General features: G+C 43.6%; 2 protein-coding genes across 2 annotated transcripts in view; one reads left to right on the top strand and one right to left on the bottom strand.

The window, feature by feature from the left end:
* Positions 1-15,653, bottom strand: part of LOC149120139 (endogenous retrovirus group K member 10 Gag polyprotein-like) — a 61,725-nt gene extending 46,072 nt beyond the window's left edge. Inside the window, exon 1 of the mRNA XM_089322539.1 lies at positions 15,524-15,653. The gene's annotated coding sequence lies outside the window, so the exon portion shown is untranslated. The remainder of the gene's footprint in view (positions 1-15,523) is intronic.
* On the top strand, positions 14,614-15,983 carry LOC100352102 (zinc finger protein SNAI1). The gene has a single exon (XM_089322541.1). It carries the CDS (start codon positions 14,861-14,863, stop codon positions 15,629-15,631), a length of 771 nt encoding a protein of 256 aa, XP_089178667.1. The 5' UTR covers positions 14,614-14,860; the 3' UTR covers positions 15,632-15,983.
* The last annotated feature ends 1,237 nt before the right edge of the window (positions 15,984-17,220 follow it).

Genomic DNA, 17,220 nt, shown 5'->3' on the forward strand with positions numbered 1-17,220 from the left:
CTATTTTACACCCTAATTCTAGGGCAACAGATAGTTGGATCCCTGCTTCCCATGTGGGAGACTAGGACTGGGTTCATGGATCCTGGCTCCAGCCTGGCCCAGACCCAGCTGTTGTAGGAGCAGATGAGATCTCTCTCTCTCTCTAACATATTCTCTCTCCCTTCCCAAATTAATATGACACATGTACATGTGTAGACACATGAATTGAAGCAAATTTATGTACAATTAATATTTCAGAACAGTTTTAGATTTGCAGAAAAATTACAGAGCTGATACAGAGTTTCCATATGCACCACAGCCAACTTGCTCTTACAAATATTTTAGATTAACATGGTACATTTGTTACAATTAAGGAAACAACAGTAAATTTTTTAAAGACTGATTTATTTGTTTGAGAGGTAGAGGTACAGATGGAGATGCAGAGACAGAGAGAAATACCTTCTGTCCGCCGGTTCACTCCCCAAATAGCCACAATGGCCGGAGCTAGGCAGATCTGAAGCCAGGAGCCAGGAGTTTCCTCTGGGTCTTCTCATATAGGTGCAAGGGCCCAGACACTCGGGCCATCCTCTACTACTACATCCTCTACTACTCCACATATGAGATGCAAGCACCACAGGCAGAAGTTTAGCCCGCTGTGCCACAGCACCAGCCCAGATAAATTATTTTTAACTAAGATCCATATTTTATTTAGATTTCCTTAATTTTTGCCTACTATACTTTTTCTATCCCAGGATCCCACTGAGGACACCAAACTACACTTGTCATGTTTCTTTATGCTCCTCTCAACTGTGACAATTTCTCAGACTTTCTGTAATTTTTGCATCCTGAACAGGTATTTTATAAGATATCCCACAACTGGAATTATTCCAGCTTTTTCTTATGATTAGACTAGAGTGATAGGTTTTTGGATGGAACACCATAAAAGTAAAATGCCATTGTTCTTGCATCCTTGCTATTAGCTTGATATCATTGTTGATGCTGACATTGATCACCTGACTAAGGTGATGACTGTCAAGTTTTTCTACTACAAAATGTCTCTTTTCTCCCCATTTGTATAATGTACTCTTAAAAGGTAGTCATTGTGCATACTCCACACTTGGGGAGTGGGAAGTTATTTTCTACCTCCTTGAGGACAGAGAATCTACATAAAATACTTTGATTTCTTCTGTATTGGTGATTAGCCTCTTTTTCCACATTTATTTCATTATTCATTCATTCATTTACATCAGTATAGACTCATGGATACTTATTTGAAACTTCGGGTTATAATGCAATACTACTTTATTTTGTTGTTTATATTGTTCTAGCTTTAGTCACTGGGAGTTCCTTCAAGTGACTACCATGTCCCCTTAACATACAAGCACTTCCTCATTTTCTGACCCTACAAGTTAATCTGGCTTCATCCTGTACATTTCCTGCCTGGTACCAGAATCATCATTTATTGAAACAGGACAGTTTCCTTGACTGGAGAATAGTATCAAAAACCAAGATTAAGGGGCCGGTGCTGTGGTGTAGTGGGTTCAAGTCCCGGCTGTTCTACTTCCAATCCATGTCTCTGCTGTGGCCTGGGAATGCAGTGGAAGACATCCCAAGTCTTTGGGCCCCTGCACCCACGTGGGAGGCTGGAAGAGGCTCCTGGCTCCTGGCTTCAGATCGGCGCAGCTCCAGCAGTTGTAGCCATCTGGGGAGTGAACCAGCAGATGAAAGACCTCTCTCTCTCTCTCTCTCTCTGCCTCTCCTTCTCTCTCTGTGTAACTCTGTCAAGCAAATAAATAAATCTTTAAAAAAAATAAACCAAGATTAAAGCACTAGGTATGCTCAAATAAATTTGCATTTACCTAAATCCAACTATATTGTTAAAGAACTTTAAATAGCAGTCTATTTCTCACACATAAAAGGTAAAAACCAGGTAAACTAATTTTCCCATTTTGCTTATAGACATGAGTCATTCTGAACTTTTTTTTATAAGGATGTTTCAATTCTAACTTCTACTAATTGAATACCTCTGATAAGGAAAATAAGATTTAATAATGATAATAGTTGTAGTTGAGGAAGGTGTTAAACTAAGTACTATACAAACATAATCTTGTTATATCCTAACAATTTCAGATACATTAGTATTACTAGTACCCTATTTTATAGATGGTGAAAGTAATATCTATCTTGATTATCATACTGAGAACTAAATGCAAAAAACACCTGGACACCTCCTAGCACAAAGCATGTAGAAGGTGCTCAATAAATCATCACATTCCCACTCTCTTGCCTCTAGAAAAAAAAAAGAAAATATGCAAACTTCAGCAACATATCAGCTGTAAAAATTCAGTTCATGGTCTGTGAGATGAAAAATATGGAGGTTGTATTAGCTCATTTGTTTTCTTTGTTGCTATATAAATGTGATCTGATTCATAAGAGCCAAAAATCAGCCTGCTTCATGAAAGATCTCAAATGAAATGAAGACATATTTATCTGACTGCCAATGCTATTTACTAAGTTATCCCTTATAACACCCAAATTCTCAGACACTAACAAAATCCATACAACCCTCAAATATTTTTAGAGATATTTAAGTAGTCTAAGGCATTCTCCCAAAATATTGTTTGGATCAAGATGGAGAAAACATTAAATAAATGCACCACACCTCATAAGGTACTGAAATGGGACAAAGTTACCAGAATACCTATAAAGCATGCACAAAAATTCTGGAAGCTTTACCTCTCCGAGGAAGTAATTTTACTATTATTATAAATCTTGGGCAAAGAAGTTGCACTATATGCAAATATGAAAACTTTCTTAGAATAGATAAAATAAGCTGAAAAGTAAAAGGCTTGTTTTCATTCTGATTTGTTTCTTCCAACCATTCCTCCCTCCTAATGTTTTGAGAGGATGGAAATTGAGAGTTGGAGGAAAAACCAAGGACATGAGTCTTATAAGCAACAAAGGTAGCATCAGAATTTCAATCTACTCTGAAACACCATCTAGGATCTCTACTATCTTTAACAGGAAGCTTAAAAATTCACTGCAGACATAATTCCAGACCTTAGCTAATGACATTCTCTGCTTGAAGAGCCCTCACCTTTCTTGCTGACACCCTGGATTATCAAATTCAAACCCACTATGAGCTCCAAGTACCCAAAAGTCACTCCCCATGAACAGTCTACTATCCATTTTTGAAATACCCCAGATTTTATTCCTTGAACCAATCTGTAGTACCACCCATACAGTCGTATGTCCAGTCTTCTCATCTAAACTGTAAGTTCTGTCAGGCCTGTTGCCATCTTTCCTGGAAAGCCTAATCCAGGTCATCTCAACAAATATTTCTGATCTCTTTTCATTGATTGCCTATAGCCAGGAGTAACTATGTCCTTGGTCTTCAGGGAAAAAAATCAGAACAAGGATGCTCCCCACCCTAACTCTGGCCTGGAAAGGGGCTCAATGGGTACTCGCCCTCAGCAAAAGTTTTCTCCAGGCCAGCATTTTGGAAATCCCAGAGCTCTGAGAATATTTCTTTGATCAGATCCCTCTGCAAGAGGATAATGCAACTTAAAACATTTTTTTTCAACAAAAAGAGCACAAAAAGTGAATTTAAAAGCAAATGGGCCAAGGATTTTCCCTAGGAAGTCTTTCAATTTCACACACAGAAAATTCCTGTAGTATGGTCCTATTAGAAATGCTTTTTTTAGTCCATTTTTGCATATTTATTATGTTCTTCTATGGCTCTGTTATCACTTAATTTGACACTGAACCTCCAAAGCCACATCTTCTTTCTTGCTGAACTATTAAAAAGGGGCAAAATATTTTAATCATGAAGTCCTGTATAATTTAGAGATTATCTTCCTTCTGTGTGAGTTACAGCAATAATCAAAGGAAGCCTGGGGATTCGTAAAACTAAGGCCCTAATTTTTTGACAGGCATTCTGCTTAGTGTGGAATTAACCTCTTTTCACATCTTACACATGCATAAGAGCAAACTGTTACATATGTTCTCAGTACCCACAGAAAACAAAGAGCCATGATCCAGTAGATAGGAACTGCTTTGCCACAGTCTGAAGCCAGGCTCAATTATTTATTATGAGAAGAAAACAAATGATGGGAGGGAGAGGTTCTATCAAATGCACAGTCTGAACCTGATTGATCAGCTCACCTGTTGGGCTTGGGAGTACCAGGAGTCTTGAGCCCACTGTTAGTTATATTCTCCATTGCAGCCAAATGGAAGATTGGGAATGGCTACAGGCTCTTTTTTTAATATTTATGTATTTATTTGAAAGGCAGAATTACAGAGGCAGAGGCAGAGGCAGAGAGGTCTTCCACCTGGTGGTTCACTCCCCAGATGCCAAAACAGCCAGAGCTGTGCCGATACGAGGCCAGGCACCAGGAGCTTCTTCCTGGTTCCCACGCAAGTTTCCTACGCAGGTATAGGGGCCCAAGCACTTGGGCCATTTTCTACTGCTTTCCCAGGTCATCAGCAGAGAGCAGGATCAGAAGTGGAGCAACTGGAACTCAAGCCTGGCACCCATTTGCAATGCCAGCACCGCAGGCAAGAGCTTTACCCACTATGCATGGTGCCAGCCCCTACAGGGGTCTTATATTGCTTTTCAATGTCCCTCAACTTTGATCAGTGCAGTGGTTAAAGCATAGTAACTAAAATTAGACAGAACCGGATTTGAATCCTACAGACACAGCCTACTACCTATCTGTCTTATGGAAAGCAATTTAACCTCCCAAAGTTTCATTTCATTTATATATGAGAGACATTAATCACAACTACCTATAGGGTATTTTTTAAAGATTTATTTTATTTATTTGAAAGACAGAGTTACAGAGAGAGGCAGAGACAGAGAGAGGTCTTCCATCCACTGGTTCACTCCCTAGATGGGTGCAATGGCCGGAGCTGTGCTGATCAGAAGCCAGGAGCCAGGAGCCAGGAGCCAGGAGCCAGGAGCTTCTTCTGGGTCTTCCACGTGGATGCAGGAGCCCAAGGACTTGGGCCGTCTTCTACTGCTTTCCCAGGCCATAGCAGAGAGCTGGATCGGAACAGGAGCACTGAGACTAGCACCAGTGCCCCTATGGGATGCCGGTGCTTCAGGCCAGGGCTTTAACCCGTTGTGCCACAGCACTGGCCCCACCTATAAGGTATTGTAAATGAGGTTATGCATTGACAGAGTACCTGGTTAAATAGCAACTGCTCAATTAAAGCTCTCTCTTCTCTGGGAACGTAATTAGTATCTTATTATTCACTCATTTTTACACTCATGCAGCAAATACTTTTTGAGTCAGACACAAAGGACCACATGAATACTATATCATGATAAATAAAACAAGCCTTAACTCTATCTTATGAAACTCATAACTGACAAAGTATACATGGATAAAATAAGTAAGTAAACTTTATAATTACCATAAGCAAAATGGGAGTGGTTGGTTGAAGATGAGATTTGGGTAGGAAACATAATCACCAGTTGGCTGAGCAACAGCAACAGACAGAAGTGGAGATAGTGGTTTTATATGTTGGGTTATTATTCCTAATTCTTCACTCCCAACTATTGACAATTGTACATTAATGTCATGTGACTTTTATAGTACCTCCACGTAATAAAAGAGGGCTGAGTATACTTCTCTGCCTCTTTGATGTTGAACTTTGCTATATGACTTGCTTCATCCAGTGGACTATTAGCAGATGTGATATAAGCAGAGGTTTTAAATGGCCTTGCATTGTTTGGCTTGATCTCCTGTGATCTACCATTAGGAGAGCATGTACCAAGAATCTACATGAGTCAACTTGAACTCAAATGGAGTACACCTTGGCCCCGTCATATTCATCTCTAGATCAGCTAATTGTCATTTGGCATTAGCTGAGATGTGTGCTACTCAACAAAAACTGATGAATACTAGGTTCTCGTAAATGTATGGGGGACAGAGATATGGGCAGGCTGGGTGGTTTCATAAGCACATGGCAATCACACTATTGTCTTGGAAAAGGATTAGCAGCAACCTTCCTGGTGCTTCATCTCTCTGTTTTCAGCAGGTTCATTCATGTAAGAATCCTGCACTTCACCCCAAAATTCCACAGCCAGAGGGATCTACTGATGTCAGCCAGAAGATATGTTGGGATCATGTTTCTCTTTTCCTTAAATGTCCAAACTGTTGATTCCAAGTGTTGTAAAGTGCCGAGATCCTACCCCTTCCTTGTGGCCCCAATATGTCAAGTAATGTATTTGTGTAAATGCCTGTAATGCCACCCTTCTCCCCTAGGGCTTCTCTTCATAATCAGACTGGCTGGCCCTTTGACCATTCAATGTTTCATTCTCTCCACATCATGGACCTATCTGGCTACATATGCTCTATATTTCACTATTCTATTTCAGATATGATTTCACAAACTTCAATAAGACACCAGAAATCCTCTAACAGATGCTTGAAATGATGTCCAGAGGTTGACATGCCTCATGCTTCCTCTGAAACACCTGTTAAAGGAATTGAGAATATACATAAATCATCAGCCCCTCCATTTTCCTACTGAATGCAAAATACATACAGCAGAAGAAATGACTCTAATGGTTTCAGAAAGAGCCCAGGCTAATGTGCTGCCTGCTAAAAGATACTATGCACAAAATACTGTGCTTAAATGAGGAAGCATATAAAGAATAAGAACAAATTTCCTGCCCTCAAAGAGTTCATGGATTACAAAAACAAAATGTTTTGAAGTAAATGCTACTGCTAAGAACAAGAATAACTGACAATGAAAACTAGGCCATGAAATGCCTAAGCATTTAACAAAGAGTATGTCCTGGATTCCTTGCACCCGTGCCAATATTACATTCAGAACTGAGGCTTGCCAAGAACTCACCTAAGGCCAAAAAGGCTCATAAAGGGTTAATGTAGGACTAATCCTGGATTCCTGACTCTGACCTTGAATAATATGGGATTAGCCACTATCTTTAGTTATTCTCCAGAGTCATAACACGATAAAACTTAGTCTCAATGAAGGTAATTACCAGTGAAATAATACCAATGGCAGAAAGTGGCTCTCTGGGGAATGACAGAATCAAATCACAAAGAAGATGAACAATGAACAGACTATTAAAGAAAGCATTAGATTTTACAAATTTAAGTAAAAGGTATTTGTTCTAAAGCAATAGCATTTGCAAAATCATAGATGTGTGTTAAGAACACAGACCATTCAAGGAAGCTAAAGAGAAAAGTACAAAGCAGGTGGTAACACAGAGAGGAACAACACGGAAAAAGGAGAAAGAGGTACATCAGTACCTGACTAAAAAGGACCCTGAAGCCATCTTGCAAATTAAGTAAGTTCTTAGTGCCCTTATAGGAATCATTTTTTTTTCTTTTATGTTGTCCCCTGGTCTATCCTAGTTTGCATTTTTTGAAAATGAATCTCATTTCGTTGTTTATTACCCATATATTGAAACTGTCTATATCTCTTGGAATAAATTCTATCCATCATTCTTATTGGATTTATTCCAGCACCACCCCAGTTTGTATAATTTGCAAATTTCATTAACATTCTCTTTACTTTCTCTTCAAACCCATTAATAATATTGTTGCATATGATCAGGCTTAACACCAATCTCTTTGGCACCCTTACTAATCAACTACCCCTTGCTGAATGTCACACTATTCATCACCATGCCTTGTTTACAGACCCCCTGAAAATTATCAATCCCTATGACAGTGTTCATATCCAAGCCAGTGTCAATTAATTTTATAAGTAAAATTTTGTGACGTGGTATCAAATGCATTACTAAAATCAAGATGTATTGCAGTGACTTTGTTCCCCTCCACTGCGAATTTTAAACAGCTTTCAGATCCGTCCTGGATGATTTATTTGTGGCAACACCAAGCTGCTTATTCACTCGTGATTCCATTACTTCTTAGATGTTCTGGGCTATTTTTCTCCATACACTTAAACTTCCTAGAGGTAATCTCAGGGATCATTCCTCTTTTGAAAAGATAGGTGAACACATTTGTTACTAGTCTGAACTTCTGTGATCTCTGCAAATATATCAAGTCATTTAAAAAGCAATTCCTTTTTTTTTTTTTTCCTCATCTGGCAGCTTTTATAAAGGAGCTAGGTACCTCTACAAGCTTTCAGCTAGCAGCCCAGTAAGCTTCTATTAGATGTCACCTACTGGTGCAATGAGCACGTGTTGCTGTTTATGGACAAAACATCATGGTTTGGGGGGGGGGCCTTTTCCATCTGCACCTCTGTCCTGGAATTTTCTCATTCATTTAGCCCTGGCTGCAGAGAATCTACACCATGAAATATCCCAGGTCAATAGAGCTCACTGCCAGATTCTATACACTTCAGGGACATAATGGATTCAAAAGTAAATGATCAAGGCCATAAATCTACTGCTTGAAAGTTATATTGTATCTAAAAGTTGTATTATGTTTTATTGCATTTATTTTTCATTTATCCCCAATAATGACACCCCAACACTGCTGTCATTAACAAGGGTATTTGACAGATAAGATCTAAGTATGAACAGCAACATTTTCTGCCCAAATGTCCCTTTTGTCTCAAAATGAGAAAAATGAAAAAAAAACGAAAGTGGAAAAGGATTATGAAAGAAGAGGGAGAGGCCAGCACTGTGGCTCACTAGGCTAATCCGCCTGCGGCGCTGGCACTCCGGGGTTCTAGCCTCGGTTGGGGCAATGGGTTACGGGTACTAGTCCTAGTTGCTCCTCTTCCAGTCCAGCTCTCTGCTGTGGCCCCAGAGGGCAGTGGAGGATGGCCCAAGTGCTTGGGTCCCTGCACCCACATGGGAGGCCGGGAGGAAGCACCCGGCTCCTGGCTTTGGATCGGCGCAGAGCACCAGCCGTAGCGGCCATTAAGGGAGTGAATCAATGGAATTTCTCTCTGTCTCTATCTCACTGTCTATAACTCTGTCTAACTCTGCCTGTCCAAAAAAAAAAAAAAAAAAAAAAAAAAAAAAAGGAGAGAAAGGAGGGGCCATTGACTGGACACTCCTGTGAAAAGCAGCAGTTTACCATGAATGACAACAAAATACTGGGCTTTGTTCTTTGTTAGCATTTCAATGATCCCAAACAAACCTTCTTAAACTATCCAGATTACTTCTCTCAGGTACTTATAAAAGCATTTTGCTGCTGACTTATCCTGGTATACACACCTGGTGGGTTCAGGGTGCCACACACATTTGGTAACAGCTACCCTAAGTGCTTTTCTGAATAAGGTTTATATATTAGTCAGGGCTCGTCAGAGAGATAAAAGAAATACATTTTTTCAAAAGTTCATGGAAAGTGGAATTGAAAGGTATTTATTTTGTACCAATTTTTTGGAGATCTATGCACAGTTTTTCAATAATATGCTTTTCCATGAATTTCCATGCATGGATTTCATAGATATTTTTATACCCAAACACAATTACCTTTTATTGAACAATTTTTTTTTTTTTTTGACAGGCAGAGTTAGACAGTGAGAGAGACAGACAGAAAGAAAAGTCTTCCTTCCGTTGGTTCGCCCCCCAAATGGCCACTACAGCCAGCACTGCGCCGATCCGAAGCCAGGAGCCAGGTGCTTCCTCCTGGTCTCCCATGCAGGTTCAGGGCCCAAGGACCTGGGCCATCCTCCACTGTACTCCCAGGCCACAGCAGAGAGCTGGACTGGAAGATGAGCAACGGGGACAGAATCCGGCGCCCAGACAGGGACTAGAACCCGGGGTGCCCGCGCCACAGGCAGAGGATTAGCCTAGTGAATCACAGTGTCGACCACAATTACCTTTTAATTCCCATTTTTCATGAACTTTTTGAAGATTCTTTGTGTCAGGGGAGGGGATTTATTATGCAAAACTGGTTCGTAGAATTATAGAATCTGAAAAGTCTGACAATGTGTAACCTGGAGATCTAGGAGAGCCAATTATGTAGTTCCAGATTGAGTCCGAAGGCCTGAGAATGAGGGGAACTGGGAGTGTAAAACCTAGTTCAGCAGCTGGAGGAGACCCAATGTTGCAGCCCAGCCAGGCAGACAGGATGAGAACAAAATCTGTGTTTCGTTCTATCCAGGACCCCAGTAGATCAGATGATGACCACCCACATCAGAGAAGGGCATCTGCATTACTGAGACCACCAATTCAAATGCTAATCCCATCCTGAATTCCCCCTAACAGGCACATTCAGAAATAATATTTAATCTTCACAACCCATCAAGTTGACACATAAAACTAACCATCACACTGGCTTTCCTCTAATACAGGAGTTTGGGCTGCAGGGCTTCATTCATCTATGGGAGACTCTAAGATAAATCAAAGTTGTTCTTTTAAAAATTACATATTCCTGTTTAGCAGTATATGCATGTGTATCCTCTGTTTCTGGCTACCCATGATACACTGCAATTATGTTAAGAGTGGCTGAACTTCCGCCAGGGCAGATCCACACAAAGTCTCAACAGAGCATCCCTCATTCTGACACCTAAGGTGCAAGGCTTTCACTTGAAATCAAATCTTCCAGCCCAGCTCTTGCCAGGCCACAAGTCTCCAGTCTCAATGTGGTTGTCCCATGGTGACACTCTCTGGGACCCTCCCACCCACATTGCACCCCACACATTAACTGCCTTAAAGTTAAACCCCATCATAAGATTAAAGCACTCCACCCTCCCATTCCTCCATTCATTTATTTATCAGCTCTAAACCAAACATCTTTATCCAAAAGTCACTGAACTAGGTATTTTGATGCCGCCAAGGTGAAGAGGGTTTGGTGTCTACCATCCATGGAATAACAGTGAGAGTGGAAACATTCATAAAACAATGTACATATTAAAACACACATACACACACACACACACACACACAGAACGTCCAGTGTGGCATGAGTATTGCAGACAAGAGATCATGGAAATTCAGAAGATTAATCTTGGCTGGGGAAATCCAGAAAGTCTCCAGGACAGAGGCAGAATTTAAAGTAATAATCAGCAAGTTATGACGAGGAGAAAGGCTTTGCCGACAGAGGTATATTGGTCTACATTAACTCTGGATCCCCACGGAGAGCAGAAGGAGGATCCCACGGCTTGAACCTGAATGAGTGTTAAGTGAGTGACATTACAGCGAAACAAGTTAGGCCAGGCTGAGATGTGAGTCTAATTCAACAGACCTAAATGCCTTCAAGGAGGTGTAATTTAATCACACACCCTCTGTCTTTACAATTAACCTGTTGAACAATGTTTCCAAAGCCTGTGTAAAACTAGGCTCTTTATGCCCTCTAGAAATTCACTCATGAATGTGTAATTTTATGGTATCGTACTGTGCGAGAAATGCCACAGGGAGTATACAGGACCACAAAGACAGGACCTATAAATTCTGCCTTCAAACTTACTCAGCACTGACCACTGAGAGCTAAATCAGCACACATAAATTTAAGCCAGTTGAACCCATATCTCTTATTGACATTCTCTTTTCCCGTGCCTTCTGGCAGAACACTCTCCTCTGTGTCTCCTCTGGTGTCCTTAAAAACTCATCTCCTCTTACTAAATTCTTGTCCTTCTGCCCACCTGAACACTTTAGTTTACTCTAGAACCCAACTGTTGTGCCTTCTCTTTTTATGCGCCATGGCCCCTTTGAAGAAGTGCTTCTATTTCCATGTCTCTAACCACCACTTATGTGGCAACAGTTACTATCCAGCTGCAACCATCCCTCTGAACTGTGACCAGCATTTCCCAGTGCTCCCTGACTACATTCTCCGTAAACATTTTCAAAGCAGTATGTTCAAAGTGAAGGTCGTTTGCTCCCCTTTCCAAAATCTACCTCTGGTCAAACCTGTTCTCTGAATGATTTTCTTTCTTAATTAACTGTATGACTACACACTGGAGTTCTCACCAGTAAAATGAGAAAACTTCTGAATTCTGCTTCTCCTTTAACCCCAAATGCTACTGAAGATACTTTCCAAGCATCTTAGAATTCATACTGTCTCTACATCCCAGGGCAAGTGTGTTGACTTCTGTTTCCTGAGTTATTCCAACAGCTCTACAGCTGGTCAACTTGTCTATGGATTACTTTCCTTTCATGGCAACACCTGATGAAACTAGATTCCAAGATTCTTTTAATCAGTTTTAAGGAGACAATAAAACATAACTGTCCACCGGCACCAAGGCTCAATAGGCTAATCCTCCGCCTGCGGTGCTGGCACACCGGGTTCTAGTCCCGGTCGGGGAGCTGGATTCTGTCCCGGTTGCCCCTCTTCCAGGCCAGCTCTCTGCTATGGCCCGGGAAGGCAGTGGAGGATGGCCCAAGTGCTTGGGCCCTGCACCTGCATGGGAGACCAGGAGAAGCACCTGGCTCCTGGCTTCGTTCGGATCAGCGTGATGCGCCGGCCGCGGCAGCCACTGGAGGGTAAACCAATGGCAAAAGGAAGACCTTTCTCTCTGTCTCTCTCTCTCACTGTCCACTCTGCCTGTCAAAAAATAAAAATAAAAAGATTTAAAAAAAACATAACTGTCATTAATCAAAAATAGAATGCATAAATAAATCAGACATGGTCCCTACCTTTAAGCATCTTTGTTCTGTAGTCTAGTGTGAATCAAACTACAAACAAGGAAGTCACTGGGATACATTATGACAAGGAGTATGAAAAAAACATACATAGGTTCTGAAACATCTAGGATAGGCCTCAGATTCAAACTAGAGTCATGGGAAGATTTCCAGAACAAAAAATGGCAGGCAATTCACACTAAAAAGAATGTGTATGCACCAGCTAGGCAAGGAAGATATTAAAACGCCATTCCAGACAGTAGTCATATAGACAAGTCCAGTGGTGTGACAATGAAATAATGTCCTACAACTTTGACATGGAACAAGAAACAAAGACTGGAACTACAGAGGAGACACAGGCCAAGTGGGCAAGTGTCTTGTTTAGTAAGCAAAGTTTTGCCTCCTTGTCACCACCACACTAGCTCTGAATCAGGAGAAAATGTCTTTTATGTCAAATCATACCAACCAGCTTACAATGTAATAAATGTGAGATACAAATTCACCTTACGTACCTGGTTCAGGTACTTAACATCAAAACTGGTCATGGAACAGTGAAAAGTTTTAGGTTTCCCAGAAAAAAACACAAACTTGTTTTGGAGATTTTTACACATCCCCAAATACCTAAGACTCCTACAGAGAAATAAACCCCCACCGAAGGTAAGCTCACAATCAAAAGTTTAAAAATCACAAGAAGACATATGTCATCCCAATTAAAACTACTGCTTGCAGTAAATAGAACTGGCATTCCAAGAACTTCAATACCTAAATTTGGTAGGCTTAAAATCAATAATATGCAGGGCCTTCACTTGTGGTGTAGCGGGTAAAGCAGCCGCCTGCAGTGCCAGCATCCCATATGGGTGCCAGTTTGAGACCCGGCTACTCCACTTCTGATCCAGCTCTCTGCTATGGCCTGGGAAAGCAGTAGAAGATGGCCCAAGTCCTTGGGTCCCTGCACACACACGGGAAAACCCAGAGGCAGCTCCTGGCCCTTGACTTCGGATCGGCGCAGCTCCAGCCATTGTGTCCAATTGGGGAGTGAACCAGCAGATGGAAGACCTCTCTCTCTGCCTCTCCTTCTTTTTCTGTGTAACTCTGACTTCAAATAAATAAATAAATCTTTTAAAGAAATCAATAAGATGCAAAAAAGGACAAATAAAGACACAAAGAATAGGACGCTAAATTGTTTAATTAATTAATTTGAAAGGCAGAGTGAGAGAGAGATGAGGGAGAGACAGAGGGAAATACTTTCATCTGCTGGTTCACTTCCCAAATAGCTGCAATAGCCAAGAACTCCTTCAGGTCTACCCCGTGGCTAACAGGGACGCAAGTACTTAGGCCATCTGCCGCTGCCTTCCCAGGTGCACTGGCAGGAAGTGGAGTCAAAAGCTACTGGGGGAGAAGGGGAGCAGCCAGGACTGGAACCAGGCACTCCTATATGGGATCCCCACGAGCCAAGTGGAGGTTTAAACCCCAGAGCCACAATTGCCCCTTGATTTTTTTTTTTTTTTTTTTTTTTTTTTTGACAGGCAGAGTGGACATTGAGAGAGAGAGACAGAGAGAAAGGTCTTCCTTTGCCGTTGGTTCACCCTCCAATGGCCGCCACGGCCTGCGCGCTGCGGCCAGCGCACCGCGCTGATCCGATGGCAGGAGCCAGGTGCTTCTCCTGGTCTCCCATGGGGTGCAGGACCCAAGCACCTGGGCCATCCTCCACTGCACTCCCTGGCCACAGCAGAGGGCTGGCCTGGAAGAGGGGCAACCGGGACAGAATCCGGCGCCCCGACCGGGACTAGAACCCGGTGTGCCGGCGCCGCTAGGCGGAGGATTAGCCTAGTGAGCCGCGGCGCCGGCCCCCTTGATTTTGTTAAAACATATTTTCAATAGACCTCAGTAAGCCGGCACAAGTGAAAAACGCCAGCATTGACTAGAAGACGCGACAAAAGACAAAAATTAAGAGACAGAAGGCATTGCTATGGACACCATCCTAACCAGGCATATAAAGAGATGGACAACACGAACAAGAGGTTCAAATATGCAGTGAACTAAATGAAACCACCCAATGTACATCTAATAATATTTACAGAAGAAGAAAACAGTGAAAGATAACGTTCAGTACCCCGGGACTGAAGACAAATGCATCAGACTGAAACATCAAGGTGAGTTGTAGCCCTGATCAACACAAATCCTTGGAGGAAACCATTACACTCACGCATACGACCATCTAACTTTAAAAGGGAATCCATCTACGCGAGTCCACAAAGCAGGACCCGGACACGGCGCCCACCCACAGTGCCTCGCGCGCAGCTCCCTGCGGCCCCCGCGCCATCGGCGACAGCGAGCGCCCTGGCCCGCCTGAGCTCCGCCATCATGCCGCGCTCCTTTCTCGTCAGGAGGCCTCCGGGCTGCCGCCCAAAGCCCGACTACAGCCAGCTGCCAGACTCTCATTCTGCAGCGGTCGCCTCCCTGGGGCCCTGCGACCCGGCCCACCTGCGGGCGGCCTTGCCAGCCCCCGCGCTCCTCAACCCCTCGGCCTCCCTGCCCACACTCATCTGGGACTCCCTCATGGCCTCCCAGGCCACGCTGCTGGGCCCTGCCTCCCCTCAGCCCCCGGAGCGCCCCGCGGCTGGGCTGACCACCCTATCGGAGGAGCGCAGCCTGCCGTCACGGGCTCCTTCCTCTTCCCCCTCCACCGCAGCCTCTCTGGAAACTGAGGCCTGTGCCGCCACCCCGGCCTTGGGCCTTCTGCCCCTGCAGCCAGGCCGGCAGTGGGCGGCCAAGGACCCCCAGCCCCGCAAGGCCTTGGGCTGCAAGGACTACAACAGGGAGTACGGCAGCCTGGGCGCCCTCCAGGGGCACTCCCGGAGCCACGCCCTGCCGACCGTCTGTGGCACCTGTGGCAAGGCCTTCTCCAGGCCCTGGCTGCTGCAGGGCCACGTCCGCACGCACACCGGCGAGAAGCCCTTCTCCTGCTCGCACTGCAGCCGCGCCTTCGCCGACCGCTCCAATCTGCGGGCGCACCTGCAGACCCACCTGGCCGTCAAGAAGTACCCATGCGAGAGGTGCTCCCGCACTTTCTCCCGCATGTCCCTGCTCCACAAACACCAGCACTCGTCCAGTTGTTCCGGGGACGGACGCTGACCCTGAAGTCCCTCCCAACTCCGGAAGGAAGGACCCCCGCATTCTCCCTACTGCCACGGACTCGCGCTCCCCCCACAGACCCACTTCCTGCTGCCGCAGCCCCACAGGACTTCCACAAAGACCATTTTCTGGCCCTCGCTTCGTGGACGCTGGAAGAGGCCTTCCCGTGGCCATTTCTGTGACTGGCTGATGAGAGCAGCGTGCAATGGAGACGCCTTCCGGCCACCGCTGCTCTAGAGCACTTCTGACTTGGTCTTTGTGGGGTTGTATGTCCCGAGCTGCTTGGATAGGGGCGCTTTGAGCTGCAGGACAAAAGCTGACAGATTGGGAAACCCCTTCCGCTGAGGGGATGCCACTCTGCTAACCCCATTCCACCTGCCCAAGATACCCTCAGACCACCCTCCTCAGAGGTAGGACTGACTGCAGTAATCTGCCCCCATCCTCATCCACAGAGCCCAAGGACATAACTGCCCCAAGATGCCCCTGGGCCTGCGCAGCTGTTTCAGCTGCTTGTTTGTCATGGCAGCACCTGTTTCGTGGGCAATTTAACAGTGTCTCAAAAAGGACCGTGAATAATGGCCCTCACTTCTCCCTGGGCAAGTGGGGCACTTTGGCCTGACTCATGTGTCTGCCTGAACTATTTTAGGGGCCTGACAGGTGGGCCTGGATGGAAAATGTTTACATTTCTATGGGTACACTGGTATTTAATTACAAGTAATATTTGCACTAAGGAAATATTTTGTATAGTTACACATACAGTTTATTGATATGTCATAAATCAGTTAAGAGGTCTCAACAAATTCCATACAAACCAAGTTTTTGGTATATTCTTTGACAATAATATTTTAAAATAAATTACAGAGAGATAGTAAATCAACTTGAGCTTTCTACCAAAAGGTTTGGGGGACAAGGGACATTGGAGGTTTGAAGTGAGAAAATAATATGGCCATGTTATATGTGTTATACAGCTCAGTCTAGAAGTAACATGGAGGATCATCCTGAGCAAGAAATCTGACTAGAATTAGAAAGGAATCTAGATGAGAGTAATTAATTAGGGCCAAGATAAGCGCAGGAGGAATGGAGAGAGAGGGATTTTGAGAAGCATTAAAGATCTAGAAATTGATGGTTTACTGATTAGATATGGATGAATTAGTGGCAGGGATCTAAAATTCAGAGTTCTGATTTGGGTGAATGAATGTGGCAGTATTTCATGGAGGTAGCAACCAGAGGAACCAGTGACAATGACAGCCTCACCTGAGCTCAGGATTCTCATATAGCATAGAAGTGGTAGCTAAAGCTACTGGAACAAATGAAGTCAACAAAGAAAGCATACAGAGTGAGAGAGACAAGGACCCTAGGAGCACTCTGAGAAACACCAACATGTAAGATGTCATCACCCTTGAAAAAGATTAAGTAGGAATAGCCACATATTGATCAGTCAGACCAAAGTTTCTTAAAAGGAAGAACAAGTGTAAGAAAGAAGGCAGAGGCAAATACAACCTATTCTCAAAATAAATCAGACAAACCAAGGAGAAAAGCTATCCACTGGATTTTCAGTTGTGTGGCTGAACTTGGGAGGAAGAGTTTCA

This window comes from Oryctolagus cuniculus, chromosome 20 (assembly GCF_051225735.1).
Source record: "Oryctolagus cuniculus isolate XC-2025 breed Fujian yellow rabbit chromosome 20, ASM5122573v1, whole genome shotgun sequence".
In the NCBI taxonomy this organism is placed as follows: Eukaryota; Metazoa; Chordata; class Mammalia; order Lagomorpha; family Leporidae; genus Oryctolagus; species Oryctolagus cuniculus.